The sequence below is a fragment of the Rhinolophus sinicus genome, chromosome 16 (assembly GCF_057876585.1).
Source record: "Rhinolophus sinicus isolate RSI-liver-muscle chromosome 16, RSI-T2T, whole genome shotgun sequence".
Lineage (NCBI taxonomy): Eukaryota > Metazoa > Chordata > Mammalia > Chiroptera > Rhinolophidae > Rhinolophus > Rhinolophus sinicus.
Window position 1 is genome coordinate 98,911,595 of NC_142516.1, and position 19,625 is coordinate 98,931,219.

Sequence of the window (19,625 nt, forward strand, 5' to 3'; positions counted from 1 at the left end):
TATAGCTTTTATATTTATTTTCCATCACATTTCTTTAAGTATCATCTGCAAATTAAAGATACCTAATTAAATGTATACTAATATGCACAGTGTGACATTACTAGAAATTGCAGAAGAGTGACACTTTAGTAGTGGGACTAAATTAGCCCTAAAATAAAGGCTATTCCAGACTGATAAGAAAAAAGCTTAAGAAACAAGCCTTGACAGCATCAAACCGATTTATAAGTTGCTTAAGTCTCTATATTATATAGAGTCCTGCTCAGATACTAATATGTTAGAATTGTATATGTATTCCAATTGTAATTTTGTTCTATTAACTTTTCATTAATAACATTTAAAACTCTTTGTTTTTATAATAGATGCATAAAATTATTCTTTTTAACCTGTGCCATGTGCATAGTGTATAAATATACATACTGAGTTATGGAAGTAATGGATCGTAATGGTGTAGAGGACAAAGAATAAAATTTTGTGGCATGGCAGCAAAACTTTAACTTTCTCCTTTTCTGAAATTGCATTTCAACCTATAACTCAGATGATGTATTCCTGGGGTTTTGCATTTATACTTAAACGATACTTACTGATTATTAATATATATTTAACATGTTTTAATAAAAGTCAAATATCATATTTTGCCCCCATAAAAAATGAAATAGGAATAGTTATTTGTACTCTAAGAACTTTCACTTCAAAAATTTCGAGTGTTAAAACTGCCTTTTTGTTTTACACAGGACGATAGCAAGCAGGCACAGTTCTTAGCTCTCGCTGTTGTTTACTTCATTTCGGTTCTGATGGTTTCCAAGTATCGTGATATATTAGAACCCCAACGAGAGACTGCAAGAACTGGAAGCCAACCAGGTAGAAACATCAGACAAGAAATAAATTCTCCAACAAGTACAGGTACTGAATGTTTTTTACATTATTTGAATTTCCATCATTTACCTCCTTTTTATTTCATTTTTACATCCAGATTTAAACTGGTCCTGTTCATAATCACCTCAAATATTTACAAGTGCATGGTATATAAATGACAATTTAATATTCTTTAATTCCTCAAAAATGTATGAATGATATTTCTATAATATTTGCTATATTCTCATTTTATCAGTGCAATTTTGTTTTTGATGTTTTCCATTTATTAATACAAATCATTTATACTACTATTTAATATGCAAATAACTGATATTTTAAATGTATTGCTTTTCAACCTATATAAACATGAAATTAGGAGGTCTTTATAGAGTAGTTCAAATGGAGTAGTTTAAGCCAACGTATAATAAATATGTAAATATATAAAATATATAAATCTTTATAACCAGGTTCGCAGATAGCACTCCTTTTTACTTTTACTCCCCTCCCTCCATTCTTTCTTTCTTTCACTGTGTAGTTATTTCAGTATCTAACAATCAGTATTTTATATTCAACATATTCTATATTCAAAATATTTTATGTTAAACATTCAATATCAGTATTCTATGAGAGATTCATAGTAAGCAAACACACATTCTAAACTTTATACCAAAGTTGCTTCAACTAAAATCAAAGAGTTATAGACCACAGTGAACCATCCTGGGTCGTGTCTTTCTTATCTTCAGAAGATGCTCATGTTGTAGGAGTTCTTGTATTAGCTTTGCCTACTCTGCTTGAAAATGATGAACACGTTTTCTGGCAACTAATATTTTAAAGTCATGGGCTGCCTTCTATCAATTATGTTTCCTGCCAGGTATTTATATGAAGGTTGTTTGCTTTGCTTTTTGCATTGTAACCTAGATAACCCAGTGGTTATTTCATGTACCACTGGATTAAATTGTAGTTGAAATTGTCTTTCCTAAATAAATGCATATGGTATATAAATAAAATGGATATTTTAAAAAGTGAGTAGAAATTAGTGGTCAAATCTCTGCATTTTGTTGTCCATAAGCATATCATACCTCATTTAGCTTTTATTGCTGTTGTGGAAATATGGATTATGTTTTAGCTATAATACTTGGCTGTTGCATGTTATATTTACTTTAAACACATAGACATGATATTTCTTTGGAGTATACTTTTACTTTTCATTTTATTCTTCAGATTGAACATTATTTTACCATTCCACTTTATGTCTTTGACCATTTATAAAATGGCACTAAGATTTTTATTATTTTAATCAACTTTTTCTTTTAGTGCATTCATATCAGTCATATATGTATAAAATGAGCATTATTTTAGTGAATTGCCATTTCACTAAAACCAGTTCTGATTTTCTTGTGTGTTTGTATGACTCTGTGTATGTTGCTAAAATGACTTAACAAGTATATTACTTCCTTTGTCATAATTATAGCTGCTTTCCTTCCCCCAGAGGTGCAGTCTTTATTGCTAGTACTGTTTGCATGTTGCAGTAGTATAGAATTGTCATGTATCTCAGTGGACCATGTTGCAGGTTGTTACATGCTGGCTCAAATTTGATCCCATGATTTTCTCCACAGTTGTGGTCATACCATCTATCCCTCATCCAAGTTTGAACCATGGATTCCTTGCCAAGTTAATTCCTGAGCAGAGCTTTGCCCACTCATTTTACAAAGGTAATACTGACCTCATCTCCTGACCTGTTTGGGTATTCTTATTTCATCATGTTATACAATAGAGATCTATAATGCTGTTGTTAATAAACAAGTATCTGCCTCAGGTTTCATGGAGATATGATATGCTGTATTTATACCTGGCTAATAAGAGCGAAATATAGCTTTTATATTTATTTTCCATGACATTTCTTTAAGTATCATCTGCAAATTAAAGATACCTAATTAAATGTATACTAATATGCACAGTTTGGCATTTGCTAGAAATTGCAAACGAGTTACACTTTAGTAGTGAGACAAAATTAGCCCTAAAACAAAGGCTATTTCAGACTGTTAAGAAAAAAGCTTAAAAAACAAGCCTTGACAGCATCAAACTGATGTAGAAGTTGCTTAACTTTCTGTTAGAACTATGTCTGAACTCTCTTTAAAGGAGTACAAAAGAATTCTTCACCAAACAATGTAAAATTCAACATTAAGCATCCAATAAAAATTTTTTAAGAAGGAAAATGTGATGTATAAACAGGAGGAAAAAAATTGTCAATAGGAACAGATTCAGAAAGGACAGAGATGGCAGAATTATCAGATAAACACATTCAAACAGCTATTACAAGTATGTACAAGATGTTTTCAATCTAAAAGAAAAAGTGAACATAATGAAGAGAAAAATGGAAGATTTTAAAAAAAGAATCTATTGGACGTTTTAGAGGTGAAAAATTAAATGGCTGAAATGGTGTCTCTGGGAAGGATTAACGTGAGGGTAGTTGCTGCAGAACGAAGGGTTGTAGTGGGCCAAATCAGCACCCCCACTTGCCACCTTTGCAGGGTTCTCCTATGTGCACATCCTGGATAGTTCCTAGGGCACTGAGTATGATGGACTATTTTATGTTCTGTAGAACAATTGCTTTTAAGAAACAGTGATTATCCTGGGAGCCCTGATGTAAACACGGGAGCCCTGACATAAACACAGGAGCCCTGTAAAGGCAGAGAGTTTTCTCTGTCTGGTTGTACAACAAAGTCAGAGAGACTCAAGGAGTGAGAAGAATTTGACATTGCTGAGATGGAGATGAGCCCTGGACAGAGACCTAACATCATTTGGTAGGAGCTGAGAGCACTACCCGGCCAACGGTCATTGAGAGAGTCAGGGACTTGAGCTTACAACAGCAGGGAACTGAGTGTGGCCAATAACGAGTGAGTTTGGGGGGACCCTGAGCCCCAGATGCTACCACAGTTCACTGCACTCAATATATTCGCTGATGATACGGAAGATCAATTATAGGACAAATAAAGCAGCAAAGTATTTTTTGTTACAACTTCATGAATTCACAGATTTTTTAAAAATAAATATGCAACCTTTGAATATCATGATGAAATGAAGGAAATTTTTACTTTTAGCTTTATTCTTCAGAAACACCTCCAGCTCTACACTGTTTAACTAAGAAGGATTAAATTATATTAGATTAAATGTCCTCTGCGGTTCGTGTTGTGTAGAAACATATTCCAAAGGTTTACATGTAGTGACTGGGAAATAATCTGGAACAGATTATTGGTGCACTGTTTTCTTTATCAAGGAAGTTTTGTTATGAAAACAATTTTGCTGAACTACACAATGGTCTTAGTGGTATAATGAAATTTTGAATTCTTTAAGTCTGATGTGATAAATTTACTATTCTCTTTATTATGTGATTACGTGAGAGCTGATCATAAGTAACTGTTATTGCATGCTGTGGTGTGTTTTGGTTATTGAGAGGAAAATTTTGTTGATTTTGAAACTGTAAAGTCAACTCTTAGTGTTTTCACAGGGTAAAAAACCAGTTGGATTCCACTCTTTAAAGACTAATGAGACTGGCTTCTTTGTCACAGATGTAAAGTATTTTTAGTGAACGTAGTAGTTCTAAACACAGAAGGATCGCAGTAAGTTTTCTTATTTATATCAAAGGACAAAAATAAAAGGATCTTGGAAGGACATAGTTTCTATGACATGTTTCTTTATTTAACAATAATTATCACTGAATGTGATCTTTAAGAATGAACTTGATTTTGTTCACTCCCTTCTTTCAGCTCATTGAGGCTTTGAAAAATTTCTGACCTAGCTCTCTCTCTTCTTCATAATCTTTGATAGTCCTTCAGTTCAAGGTCTTATCCCTCATTGGATTTCTTGTCTCTAGTCATTTAGTCTATTACTGACAAAGAATTTTAAAATAATGCTAATATATAATATAAAAAACAATGCAACAAAGTAGAATTTATATTTAATAAAATACATTCACACAATGTTTCATAATATAACAAGTATAATAATTTTTCTTTCTAAAAAATTCTAAGGGCTTTCTATCATTTTGGGGACAAAGTTATGGTGTCTAAATTTATAATGGGTGGCAAATCTGCTCTAGTTCTAATTTACCTGGAATACTACAATTGCCTCCAAAGTGGTTTTCTCACCTTTTACTGATCTTTATTCTATTTTTTATAGTTTTGCTGCAGTTTGTTTTAAAATATAAATGTGTCCCATTTTGCCTTAATTTTTTCTAGTAGCATTTAAAGGAAAATATGACATGAGTCCTGGATAATCTGACTGTAGACTACCATTCCAACTTGATCTTATGTTATTTTTCCATTTGCTCACTATGCTACAGACTACCTTAGGGTTCAAAATCATTCCAAGCACTCTCCTGCCTTATGATCTTTGTATCTTGTTTCTGGTTTGTGACTCTCTCTTTTCCCTAGTTTTTATAAGATTGGTGCTTACTCATTTTTCAGGTGTTTGTTTAAAGGTCACCTCCTCACAGATGTCTTCCTTGACTACTGTACTGTGTTTCCCTTAAAATAAGACCTAGCTGGGCCATCAGCTCTAATGCATCTTTTGGAGCAAAAAATAATATAAGACCCAGTCTTATTTTAATATAATATAAGACCGGGTATAATATAATATAATATAATATAATATAATATAATATAATATAATATAATATAATATATATAATATAATAATATAATACTGGGTCTTATATTAAGTTTTGCTCCAAAAGACGCATTAGAGCTGATGGTCTGGCTAGGTCGTATTTTCGGGGAAACATGGTAGCTAAGTAACTCTCTCCCTAATCACTCTATTCTCTCTCATGGCATCCTCTTCATTTCTCTTTTTGCACTTATACAATTTATTTGTTTGTTTGTTTGATTGTTTATTAGAATGTGTACTTCCAAAAGGTAGTCCCTGACACTTTGCCTGGCACTGAGACGTAAATACAGTAAATATTTTGTTATGTAAATGAATAAGCTAGTGAGAAAGTTGAACAAGTTTTTAAAAAGCTGAGTATTGATGATAACCATAAAATGCATTTCATTAATAAACATGGTAAAAACAGAAATAAAAAAATTTTATGGATAACTTGTCTGAAAACTATAGAAGCTTTATTTTAATTATTTCACTTTAGGCTTAATAAGAAGTTACTATGTAGGTGAACTTAAAAATATGTTATATCAGTTTTCCTCAACAGTTTATAAACAGGGAAAATAACTAACACAGGAAATACAAAATTAAGAGAATGTGATACTGTTCTAAGAATAGAATATGGCATAAACAGTCTATAAATAGGCTGGAATTTGCATGAACATTTCATATATTATAAATATAACTTATCTAATCAAATGGAAGAGGAAGTATAATATGGCAAATGATATGAGGATTACCACATGGGGTAACAATTTGAAAAAATTTGTTTCCTTGTCTTATATCATGCCCAATAAATTTTTGCTTATATTAAAATGTAAAGGTTAAAAATGAAACTAACATAATTCATGAAAATTAATATTTATATAGTGTAAGAAAAGATGTTTAAATCATAACATCAAAGACTGAAGTTATAAATGACTAAATGAAAGTTTTATATATCTGCATATCTGAATATATGAACAAAATTAAAAGACAAATGCAAACAGGCAACATTATACATTTATATAGTAAAAGTTAATAACCTTAATGAATAAAAAGCTCTTATAGATCAATTAAAATAACATATCACAGTAATGGAAAATGTAGAAAATACCAAACAGCTGACAAAAGAAAGGCAATCTACAGTACAAATAAGGAAAATTTATTTAGCTCTAATAAATAAATTTAGATTCAAAGAAAAATGTAGCATAATTTGCAGATTGGGCAAAATTTTGAAAATCGAGAATGTAAATATGTGTACTTTACATAGCATAAAAATATTTATAACCCTGATCTAGTAATTTTACTTTTATAATTGTATATTAAGGAAACAATTAATGATATGCCAATAGTTTATATATAAGTATTTTTACTGTTCAATTCTTTCATACATGAAAATGTTAGGTTAATATTTATTAAATAATTGTTACATGTATATAATCTAACACTAAGGTTTTCAATATAGCAAATTTGTTATTTTCTCTTGCTTTTGAAATCATTTTTAATGGATCTTTTGTTATCTATTATGTGGATGTATTATAATTTGTTTTACAAGTACTCTAAAACATTATCATTAATATAATATTCATACAATTATTCGATACTGATGTTGAATATATTATATATTTCATTTACTTACAGGTAAAAAATCATGCCCAGTTATTCCTAGCAAATATTTTTAAAACCTTTAACTCATTTAAATTCTGTTCTTAGTATTAGTAAAGGTAACAGTAAAAGCTTTCTTTCTTTCTTTTCCTTCTTGCCTTCCTCTCTTCCTTTCTTCCTTCCTTCCTTCCTTCCATCTTCTAATTTTATCTTTCTTTCAATTTATTTTACGATTCTTTCATTATATATTTACTGAATTAATGAATGGTTTCCTATTACATTCTAAGTACCGGGGATATATAATAGTGAGGAAAAGTCTCTGCCCTTATGAAGCTAACATTCTATCTAGGAAGATACTCTTTTAGAACCCACATACTTAAATATATAATTGCATGTTATGTTGCATTCTAAGAAATAAAATTGCAAGTTATTACGAGAACATACAAAAGAAGAAACCTAACTTAATTTGGAGTTGGAAAAGACATCATGAAAGTGACATTTAAGCTGGGCACCAAAGGATGAATTCATTTAATTTGGGGAAAAAAATGGGGACGGTAGAAGCACATTCCTGAAAAGGTAGCCACATGTCCTGAGAAAATCCTTGGCATATTTTGGGAACACATGTGGGTGAACAAAAGAATGAAGGGAAAGTGAAGCATTCCATGAGTTAGGCAGGAAGCAAATCACATGGGACCTATAAACGATTAAAGATCAGGTTTTTAAACCAAGCAGAGGAGTATTATTAGTGTTCTGCTGCCATATCAAATTACCACAAACTTACTGGCCTAAACAACATAAAGTGCATATCTCACAGTTCTGTGGAACAGAAGTCTAACATGGATTTTGCCACACTAAAATGAAGGCGTCGTCAAAGCTGCATTCCTTTTTAGAAGCTCTTAAGGAGAATCCATTTTCCTGTTGTGCTTCTAAAGGCAACCCATATTCCTTTGCTTGGGGTCTTCTGCCTCCTTCCTACATTTTTAAAACCAGGAACAGCGCATCTCTCAGAGGATTCTTTTGTGTCACATCCTCTTCTGAGCAAATGTTAGAAAGGTTTTCTGCTTCTAAGGATACATGAGGTAAGTTGAGCCCACCTGGATAATCCGGAATAGTTCCCCACGCCACCTCCATCAGAGCCCTTACATTTAATGTCTTTTTTGCCATTTAAGGTAGAATTCATAGGTTTTGGGAATTAGGATATAGACATCTTTGGAGGGCATTTTTCTTCCTACAACAAGAATCATAACCTGGTTTACAATTTTAAAAGTGTATTCTGGGTACAATGAGGAAATAGATTAGCGAAGACTTCACGGGGAGCTAGATAAACCAATTGGAGTCTGTTGCTTTCTAGGTAGAGATGCTGTTGCTTAGGACTAAGGTGTGTTGGCAGTAGAGGTCGAAGAGAAAGATAAAGACTTTGGAGATAAAGTTGAGAGGATGTGGTAAAGATTGGATGTGGGTAATGTGGGTATGCAAAGTTTTCAAAGACGACAGCTCGCTAGCTGCTGTGAAAAACTGAGATGATGAAATGGCTATTTATCAAAGTAAGCAAGTACGGAGGAAGAGAATGACCAAGACTTCCATTTTAGATGTGTTATCTTTTTATTCCTTTTACCTTTCAACGTCCTTCATGCATTTCTCCCACTTCCTACCACCCCTCCACCGCCTGCACGTCTGGCAACCACCAATGTCTTCTCTCTAACTGTGAGCTTGGTTTTTGTGTGTGTTTATTTTGTTTTGTTTTCAGATTTCACTTATAAAAGAGATCATATGGTATTTGTTTTGCTCTGTTGACTTATTTCACTTAACATAATGCTGTTAAGGTGCATCCATGTTTCACAAATAGCACGATTTCTTATTTATGGCTGAATAATATTCCATTGTGTAATACATATTTACCGCCATTTCTTTTTTCTTTTTTTGTGATGTCATTAGGACAGTTTATTGTTAAGGCAGTGAGCAACACATGCTGTTTCTTTTTGTAACTTTAAATTATAAATCAGCATAAAACTCTCTTGGTATGTGGAACTTACATGCTGATGGTGTTAAGGGATAACAGAATACACCACCCCAAAATATAACTCTTGGGCATATGGATTATTTTGAGTGAAAGGACATTGAGAATAAGCAGATGCAGCAAAAGCTCTAAAAATAGAGCACAGGTTTTCCATTTGTAAAGAAGTTTACATTTATAAAAGAAATTTCCATTTGTAGAGGTATCTTCCTCTCCAGTACAAGGAAGAGAAAGACTTCTTAGCAACTCTTCATCATGCAGAAAGTACTGATTTGAGGTCTGCATAACAGACCTCACTAAACAATTCTTGTTACCATAATTTTCCTGGTCACCCTCCCCCACCTAGAAGCACAATACCTGTTTTCATTTGTTTAGGCTAAGATGTATACCACCATTTCTTTATTTCTTTATCCATTCATTCACCTTAGGTTGTTTCCATATCTTGGCTATTGTGTATAATGCTTCGGTGAACAAAGGGGGTGCAGATATATTTTTGAATTTGTGTTTTTCTTTTCTTTGGATAAATACCCAGATGTGGAATTATAGTTCTAGCACCAATCTACATTCCCACCAACAGTACACAGGACTCCGTTTTCTCCATGTTCTTGCCAACACTTGTTATCTCTTGTCTTTTTGATGATAGCCATTCTAACAGGACTGAGGTGATATCTTATTGTGATTTTGATTTGCATTTCCCTGATTATTAATGATATTGAACATCTTTTCATATACTTGATGGACATATATTTGTCTTCATTGGACAAATGTCTACTCAGATCTGCTGCCTCTTTTGTAATTGGATTGTTTGTTTTTTCTACTGAATTGTATGAGTTTTTATATGTTTTGAATATTAGCCCCTCATCAGATATGTGATTTGCAGATATTTTCTCCCATTTAGTAGGATGTCTTTTTATTTTGTTGAAGGTTTCCTTTGCTCTGCAAAAGTTTTGTGTGTTTTTTTTAATTTGATGTAGTCTTACTTGTTTATTTTTGTTTTTGTTGCTTTTACTTTTAGTGTCAGATTTAAAAAAAAAGTATTGCCACGACCTATGCCAAGGAGCTTACCATCTATGTTTTTTTTTTTTTATTTTCTATAATTTTTAATGTTTCAGTCATATGTTCAGATCTTTAATTCATTTTGAGTTGATTTTTGTGGATGGTGTAAGAGAGTGGGCAAGTTCCATTCTTTTGTATGTGGCTGTTCAGTTTTCCCAACACAATTTATTGAAGACACTGTCCTTCCTCAATATATACTCTTGGCTCTTTGGTCAGAAATCAATTGACCATATATGTGTGGGTTTATTTCTGAACTTTCTTTTCTGTTCCATTGATCTATGTGTTTGTTTATAGGGCAATGCTATGCTGTTTTAATTAAAGGTTTGTAATATAGTTTGAAGTCAGATGGCATGATGCCTCCAGCTTTGTTGTTCTTTCTCAAGAGTGCTTTGTCTCTTCAGGGTCTTTTTTGCTTCTATATAAGGTTTAGGGTTATTCATTTTATTTCTGTGAAAAACGCCATTGGATTTTTTTTTATAGGGATTGCATTGAGTGTGTAGATTGCTTTGGATAGTGTGGACACTTTAACAATATTGATTCTTCTAATCCATGAGCATGGAATATCTTTGCATTTATTTGTGCCTTCAATTTCTTTCATTAATGTCTGATAGTTTTCATTATACAGGTCTTTCACCTCCTTGGTTAAACGTGTTTCTGGGCTATTTTTTATTTTTATTTTTTTGATGCTATTGAAAATGGAGTTGTTTTTTAAATTCTCTTTGTGATAGTTCATTAGTGTATCAAAACAGATTTTTGTGTGTTGATTTTGTATCTTGCAACTATACTGAATTTGTTTATTCTAAAAGATTTTCGATGGACTCTAGGGTTTTCTTCCATATATATGGAAGTTTACATCTTCCTTTCCAATTTGGATGCCTTTTATTTCTTTTTCTTGCCTGATTACTCTGGCTAGGACTTCCTATACTACATTGAATGAAAGTGGTGAGAGTGGCCTCCTTGTCCTCTTCCTCATCTTAGATGAAAAGCTTCAGCTTTTTACCATTGAGTGTGATGTTAGGTGTGGGCTTGTCATATATGGCCTTTATTATATTGAGTTGCATTTCCTCTGTATCCTCTTTCTTGAGAGCTTTTATCATAAATGGATGTTTTTGGTTTTTTTTAGCTGAGCTGGTTTTTCTGTATCTATTGAGATGATCATATGATTTTTATTCTTTATTTTGTTAATATGGTTTATCATATTGACTGGTTTGTGGATGTTGAACCATCCTTGCATCCCTAGAGTGAATCCCACTTGGTCATGGTGCATGATCCTATTAATGTATAGTTTAATGTGCTAATATTTTGTATCTATGTTTATCAGGGATATTGGCCTGTAAATTTTCTTTTTTTCTTTTTGAGGCATTCTTGTCTGGTTTTGGTTTCACACCTAATGCTGCCTCATAAAATAATTTTGGAAGTGGTTCCTCCTCCTATATTTTTTTGAAGAGTTTGAAAAGGATTCGGTCCTCTTAAATATCTTAACTTTTTTGTGGTCTAACATATAATCTATCCTGGAAAAATAGTTCCAGGTGCACGTGAGAAAAATGTGTACTGTGTTACCTTTGAATGGAATGTTGTGTATGTATCTAAGTCTCTTTGATCTAAAGTGTCATTTCATGCCTGTTTCCTTACTGATTTTCTGTCTAGGTGATCTATCCATTTCTGTAAGTGGAGTGCGTATTAAAATTCCCTACTGTTACTGTGTTGCTGTCTATTTCTCTATTTAGGTCTGTTAATATTTGCTTTATATATTAGGTGCTTTTATTTGGGTGCATATATATTTACAAATATTATATCCCTTTTTGGATTGACCCACTTATCATTATATAATGCCCTTCTTTGTCTTCTATTACAGTCTTTGTTTTAAAGTCTATTTGTGTCATAAAAGTATAGCTATTCTCCGACTTTCTTTTGCTTTCTATTTTCATGGAATAACTTTTTCCACCCTTTTACTTTCCATCTGTGTGTGTTTTTACATTGAAAGTGAGTCTCCTGTAGGCAGCGTATAGATAGATTTTGTTTTATTATCCATTCACCCACCCCATGTCATTTTTAATTGGAGAAATATGTCCACATATGTGTGGTGCCCTGCCTGATTTTTGTGGCTGCTGCCCAATGGATGCCTCTACATCTCCTGGTTCTTATGGCCAGGAGGGCTTATGCTTGTGGGTCCCATAGGACTGTAACTAATGAAGAAAGAGTTCTTAAACAGATACCACCCCCAGGGCATAGTAAAAGGAAACAGACCCAGGAGTTCTGTCTTTCTGTGGAGGAGGCCTGTTAGCTAATCATCATGGCTGTGGCCTGAGGGACAGACTTCTAATTAAACATGCATTTAGGAGCTAACTGTAATTTTTTCCAGGATCTCCTAGGGTGGCACTGACTTCTAGCTCTCCCTCTGCTATTCTCCAGAGTGCCGGTGTCTCCTGGAGGGAAGCTCTACACATGTCTGGCAGCCCTGTTTTTACATCCACTGCCACATTTATTTTGGCTGATGCCTAGGGGATGCACCTTGATTACCTGGCTCTGGTTGCCAGGGGGGCTTGTGTTCCTGGGGCCCACAGGACTGTGGCAATTGGAGAGAGAGTTCTTGGCAGGCTACGATCCCCAGGGCACTGTATAGACAGCAGACTGAGGCACACCTCCCAAGGTTTCTGTGAAGGAGGCCTCTTTGTTTGTCCTGGTGCTTTGGCCTGAGAGGCCAGCTTTAGGTTTGGCACACATATAGTGGCCTATAGTTCTGCTCTCAAAGAACACAGGCTATGGATGCCATCTTGGCACTATCCCTCTGCCTTTCTCCAGCTCACTGGAATCTCCCCGAAAAGAGCTTACACACTTGACTGGAGCCCTGATTTTTGTGACTTCTGCCCAGGTGACACCAACAGATTGTCTGGATATAGTGGCCAGCATGGCTTATGCTTATGGTTCCATACTTTAAAAGCTGCTGCCGAGATTCTGGCTTCCAATTTGCTTGAATTTAGATGCTTAGATCCTACCCTTAGGATCCACAAGTTGTGGAACCAGAATTGGAACTTTGATCTATTTGATTACATTCACATGATCTTTCTATTATGACATATTCCCTTCAGGTAAGGAAGGAGAAACACCCCAAATAGCTTAAGGGCAAAGTTGTAAGTGGAGATGGGGTTGACAAGTCTTGGCACATCCTCAACAACTGGAAGCTATTAAAAATATAATAGGCTGCTTGGGCAAGCACAAAGTTTTGAGAAATGACAAAGAGCTGAGACAGGGTTAAAGGACAAGTTGTATCTCCTACGCGAGGTTACTCCTTCAAGACTGGGAGAAGTGGTTGTGTTATCTGTATAGAAACCAACACAGAGAATCAAACAAAATGAAGAAAGGGAGAAATATGTTCCAAATGAAAAAGCAAAATAAAACCACTGAAAAAAATACTGAATGAAATGCAGATAAGTCATTTATCTGATAAAGAGTTTAAAGTAATCACAAAGTTGCTCTTTGAACAGTAGTAGCTTAAGGGCTAGTGTAAGGGGAGGGGGAATGAGAGGTGGTTCTTTTAGGATAGGATGTATTGGTGTGCAGATAAAGGGGCAAAGGTAAGGAAGAGAGACATAAATTGAAGATTAGTAGAGAGAATAACTGATAGAGTGGTTGGGCTCTGTATTTCCTTATAGGATATGATCATGGTGATGATATGGTAACGGTGATAACAGTCAAATCCCTAATGGTAGCAGCAGGTACAAAAACTTATAGTGAGATTACTTTATTCTGGGCACTCTTCATGAATTTTGTTCTTTAATCATCACAACAACTATATAATGTATGTACTGTTATTGCACTCATTTTACAGATAAAAGAATGAGGCTGAGAAAAGTTAAATGGCTTGTCTTACATCACAAAGCATGAATAAGTCCTGATTGAAATTCAGTCTAAATTTCAAAGCCTGAACTCTTCACCATACAAGATACGCAGTTTGTGGCTTATCTAATTAATATTTGGTTGTTTTTGTTTTTCTGCAACTTAAGAAAAGTTTTAGGTATATATGTTGACATTTTATTATTAGTATTAATGATTGCCTCCATTATATTACAGAGAATCATGATGTATTTCAACAGGAAAAGTTTTTTGTTTGTTTTTTCTTTGAGAAGAAAAGGGAAAAATAGTACAAACAAGCTTAGGCAAGAGAAAAGCAAACTATAGAAATATGAATATTTTATAATTTCTATTTGATGTTTTACTTAAAATGTATAGATTGGAACTATACTAAAATTTGGATCTTAAACATCACTTGGTGGGGGAGCTTCTGCAAGAGTTGAGTGAAGATCTCCAAAAAACTGTTCCTCCAGAAAAGCTACTGACAAAAATAACCAAAATCACTTCTTCATTTCTCTGGGAAGTAATTAAAGGCTTTCAACAGTCCAAAGATTATTAAATCAAGCAAAACTGCAGAATCTTCATGAGAATATCAAGTGTTGTGGTGACTTAACTTGCCCTATTGCCATCCACTTCTCCCAGTTCTGCAATCACCTTGAAAACCAGCAGCCAGACAACCATGGTGGCTGTGAAAACCAGCAGTCTAGTAACCACTGGAAGGAGGCCCATTAGGTTTAGAGTTTTTAAAAAGTTCAATTTTAGAGCCTTGTTACTATTTGACATATCTGGCAGCTCCCTCTGGTAAAGCTTCATTCACTAGGGTTGTTACTTGATCTGATTAGAGCTTGCTTGGTAGGTAAAGCCCTATTTCCAAGGTGTTTGTCGAAATAATCGTCAACACTTTTTTATAACATTGCAGCTGGCTGAGGTGGCAATATCCGTCGTAGCAAACAACAGCCTTACCAAAAAAGCTTAAAAGGAAGATCTGAGAATGAGATGTCCATATTCCTGGGGCTGTACTCAGGTCCAGGAAAGACCTGAGAAGGCCCTCGTCACTCAGCTCTGGCTTGTCTTTAGGCCCTGTGCAAGCAGGAAGTGAAGGGTAAGGGAGAGTCATAGACAGCGTAAGTGTTAAAAGCATGTTGTGACACACACCCAAAGCCTGTGACAATGAGTAAAAGACTTACTGGTTCAAGATATTTAGGGCATTCTCTGTCCACTTATCAGCTGACCATTGGGTTAACTGAGCAGAGACTTCTGTGGCTTAAGTGACAGAGAATATAGGTTACAGAATTAATTCAGAAGAGTCAATAATCAAATAAACAGAAAACCTTGAACCCCATATGAGAGGTTGGATCTCCAGGATTGGCACATCATATATTTTAATTGTCTAGTATTCAACAAAAACACGAAACATGCAAAATAGCAGGAAAGTATAACTAACATACATGGGGGGAGAAATCATTCAACTGCCCCTGAGGAAACCCTGATGTTGGACTTTCTAGACAAATGCTTTAAACTAGCTATGATACATCAGCTCAAATAATTAAAGGAAACCTTTTCTAAAGAATTAAAAGTATGAGGGTGATGTCTCATCAAAGAGAATATAAGTAAAGAAATATTGTAGAAAAGATCAAATATAAATTGTGGAGTTGAAAGTGTAAAATTTATTAGAGGGCTCCACAGAAGATTTGTGTTGGTAGAAGAAAGAATAGACATACTTGAAGAAAAGTCAATTGCAGTTATCTGACTCTGAGGTACAGATTGAAAATAGGAATGAAGAAAAGTGAAGAGAGCTTGAGTGACCTGTGAAACACCAAGAAGTAAACCAATATACATACAAGGAGTCCCAGAGGACAGGAGAGGGAAAGGGGCAGGGAGAATATTTGATGAAATATTGACCTGAAAACTTCCCAAATTTGATGAAAGTTATTACTATGCACATTCCAATGCGCTTTAAGTAGAATGAACTCAAAATAGATACACAAATCATAGCCAAAACATCAATTGAAAGTACATTCTTGGATCTTAATTGTTTCTCCTAAATTATAATTTTGTCTATTAGGGGCATATTTTTGATAATATTGAATTCCTGAAGTTGTATTCTTTTCATACATTTATTGTAGCAGTCAAAAAATTGAATCATATATAAACAATTGCAAGTAATTACTCAGTGCACTGCAGTCTTTTGTTGCGTAAAATTATTTTTAATAATGATTTTTAAATCTACTCGTAGTTTATTTTTTTTTTTATTCTTTGGAGTTCAGGTTACTTTTTATGGGAACTCCTTATGTGAGTTCAGGTTACATTTTGGGATTTAATATAAACACAATATACATTGTAGTTATATATGGATTTTTATGTTTTATTTTAAATCACTGATGTGATTTAGTTTGCTTAGTATTACTATTTGAAAAGCAAATAATTAATCTTAATATAATTTTAGTGCTCTACAAACAAGGAGCTGTTGGACTTGCTAGACAAATATATGTTCCTTTCATGTTACTCCTTACTTAGATAGTTTGGAATATAGCAATTTGAATAATTTAGAACGTAAGACATATTGAAACACTTCATAAATCACTGTAAAACAAGATTTTTGGAGAAAGGAATGTGATAAATGAGGTAACCATGTAGAAATCATGTCATTTGCTGAACTGAGCCCCATAATTTTTCCAAAATTTATTAGATGAACTCATTAGGTTCAATGAAACACAGTAAGAAAACGAGGCATCTGGCATCCAACTGCCTGTTTCTGACAAAGTTAAGATCACTCAGACTAGTAATGTTTCTGCTTTGTGTACTGACGTGGCCTATTACTACAGAAACTGATGAGAACTGTAGGAAAATTACAAGTCTGCTGTCATTGAGAGAACCTGCACAGATGCAGTCATTTATACTTTTTCTGCTGATCATGCTTAGTTAGCTTCCTATTGAAGTTACTTGGGTTAAATCCTCAAAGTACTTTAGTGTCACAAGAAACATAGACATTATCTAAGCTGACATTTATACCATCAACTGAGAGCATATTCTGTAAAATAGGTTAATGCAAGTAATTAAAGTCGGCTTTTTGACTATTGCTCCATTTTTTATTTGCAATTACTATTATTAAATTTTTTCATTGATGTTTATTTCTGTGTAGCATGATCTCAAGATATGCTTTATTTATAAAACTTATGTATTTGAATATAGTTCTTATTGAAATATCAAATTTACTGCTTCATTTTTGGAATCATTCTTTTATCACAGTAAAAATAAAACTAAGATTTTTTATTACTGTATAAAAATTTTGATGAATCATTTGAAAATTTTCTAATGTTAAATTTTAATAAACTTTTTATTGTTTTATAATTGAGAAGTTAGCATTTATATTGGAGATCCAAGTATCTAGTTAATGAGTTATAGATTTTAATTGTTCATTGAGAGTCAAGTGAACAGAAAAACAAAAAAAAATTACGTACTTCGTGGAAAAATATTTTTATATGGTACCTGTGGATACTAAATGAAAGATTTTATTTTCTTTGATATTTTGTTTGTTAGCAAAATGCTTATATTTCAGATGCTTACATAACTTGAAAAGTACATTTTTCGTGTAGTTCTGGGTGTAAAACACACCATAAATAAAGATACTGAGACATCATAATAGGGTAAAGCCAAACTCTAGGCCAAATCTATAAATCAACTAAATTCAGACTAAGTGCTGAACTTGGCTATATGCCTTTTGCTAATTAAACTCTGTAAGAAAAGTTAGTCCATGCTAGTAACCATGACACTGATTTTTTTCCTTGATGTTAGAGTTATTTTGTTTCTGCGTTTATATTTTCTGTCCTATAGTTGCAGAAATATTACTATTGCAATTTGTCTCTCCTGATTTTTCTGCCACAATTCTTTTCTCTCCAAAAATATATAATCTACAGATGCACGCCTGTATTGAATAAATTCAGTGGTATCTCTAATAATGGAAATAACTGCCTTACTCATCTCATCTTCTCATTTTATATTTCTAAGGTTACTTTGAAACTTCCAAAGTTTTGGTCACCACCTCAGTTTAAATGACTCCCAAAATAAATGGCTATGCTTATCTTGACCTACAGATATCCGTATCTCAGAGATTCCGCAGACATAATTGATTCAAAATTTAATCCATTATTTTCCTAAACAAACATACTCCTCTTTTGCTTCCTCAGTTAGTGGCATAGTACTATTCTTATTATCCCTTAAGCTACATATTCCAGAAGCATCTTTATTCTTCCCCTAGCTGTTATTCCTACTGGTATTATTCCAAGTTTTAATCTTCTCTCACACACAAAGAAGTTAAACTGTTATCTTTACCTCTTTTTCCTTCTGTAGTGCTTTGCCAGTAGTATTGTTGAAATTATTTGTGTTCTCAAAACTTTCATGCAGTCATTTTAATTTTCAATCTTGGGATCAACGAAAAACAGATCTACCCTATTTTTCATGTTAGTCATCCAGTGCTTGAATATTATTGTGTTATACTAATTAATCTTTTCTTCTTTCAATTCTAACATCCAAACAAACAAGCAAAACTATAAACCATTCAATAAATGAGGAAAACTACAATATAACACTGAATTATAAGAAATGTATATTGTCAGTCAATTTAAATATTGTATATTAGGAATATTGAATATAAAGCTGTTATTTATTTCTAAATAGCTAACATTTACTGTCTACTTTATGCAGGAACTGCAAGTTGTTTACGTATAGTATCTTATTTTCTTCTTCAACATGACTTTATTAAGAGCTATTATTGTCCCCCATTATACCGTAGATTACATAAACTTTTTAAGGTCATCACTCAGAATTTGATAACATTTTAGGATGTGGAGAAATTTATTATATTAACCTTTATGTAATGAGATTTGATATGAATTTACCATTTTAAAGATGTTTTACTTTTTATCTATTTTAATTGGTAATATGAGTATTTCATACCTATATATATTTTTCTAAGTTTTCATAAATTGAAATTTATATTCACTAAAAATGAGTATGCTAAAATAAATATTCTTTACGAAAGGCACATATAGACTAAATTCTTGAGAAACATTCTCTTGTTAAATTATTTATCAATTTGAGCTAATCATCGGACATGTTTCTTGCAATTAACTCTTCAGAGTTTTATGTATTATGTGCATGTACCTTTAAAATGATATCTTCAAGTAGTTTCAATATTTCAATTAGACATTATTGGTTATTGAAGTACCATAAAAGTTATAAAAATGACATTTTTAAGGACAGTATTAGAGTAGTATAAAAATTTCTCATGATTTTAGCTAATAATGAAAGGATAAAAGGGGAACTTCATATAATAATCATTTATGAGCTGCTGTAAAAATTTTATAGGAAATATTTCTCCGTGTTTTTAAAAGCATCAGTTTTGAAATGCCAGATGATTTCTAAAAGAAATGGGGTTCTTTTGATGGTTACTGAACACAATGACAGGTATGTATGGATATGTTTTAACCCAGTTGTGTTGTACTACACATTTAGTTAGCAGATTTTTTATTTTTACAGGTTTTATTTCCTTTATTTTAATATGTGAGAATATTTCATTAATAATACTGGGTTTCCATTGTTAAGCTTT

General features: G+C 33.1%; 1 protein-coding gene and 1 long non-coding RNA gene across 13 annotated transcripts in view; one reads left to right on the forward strand and one right to left on the reverse strand.

Annotated features, from left to right (window-relative positions):
- Nucleotides 1–19,625, forward strand: part of NBEA (neurobeachin) — a 662,791-nt gene that overhangs the window by 211,183 nt on the left and 431,983 nt on the right. For 5 of the 7 annotated variants that reach the window (XM_019736455.3, XM_074330023.2, XM_074330024.2 and 2 more), the window contains exons 28-29: nt 732–900; nt 2,469–2,564. In XM_019736455.3, coding sequence (XP_019592014.2) covers nt 732–900; nt 2,469–2,564 — 265 coding nt within the window. The remainder of the gene's footprint in view (nt 1–731; nt 901–2,468; nt 2,565–19,625) is intronic. The other 2 variants (XM_074330026.2, XM_074330027.2) reach the window with 1 other exon arrangement.
- LOC109449832 (uncharacterized) overlaps nt 1–19,625 on the reverse strand; it is a 266,951-nt gene that overhangs the window by 158,190 nt on the left and 89,136 nt on the right. The window lies entirely within an intron of this gene.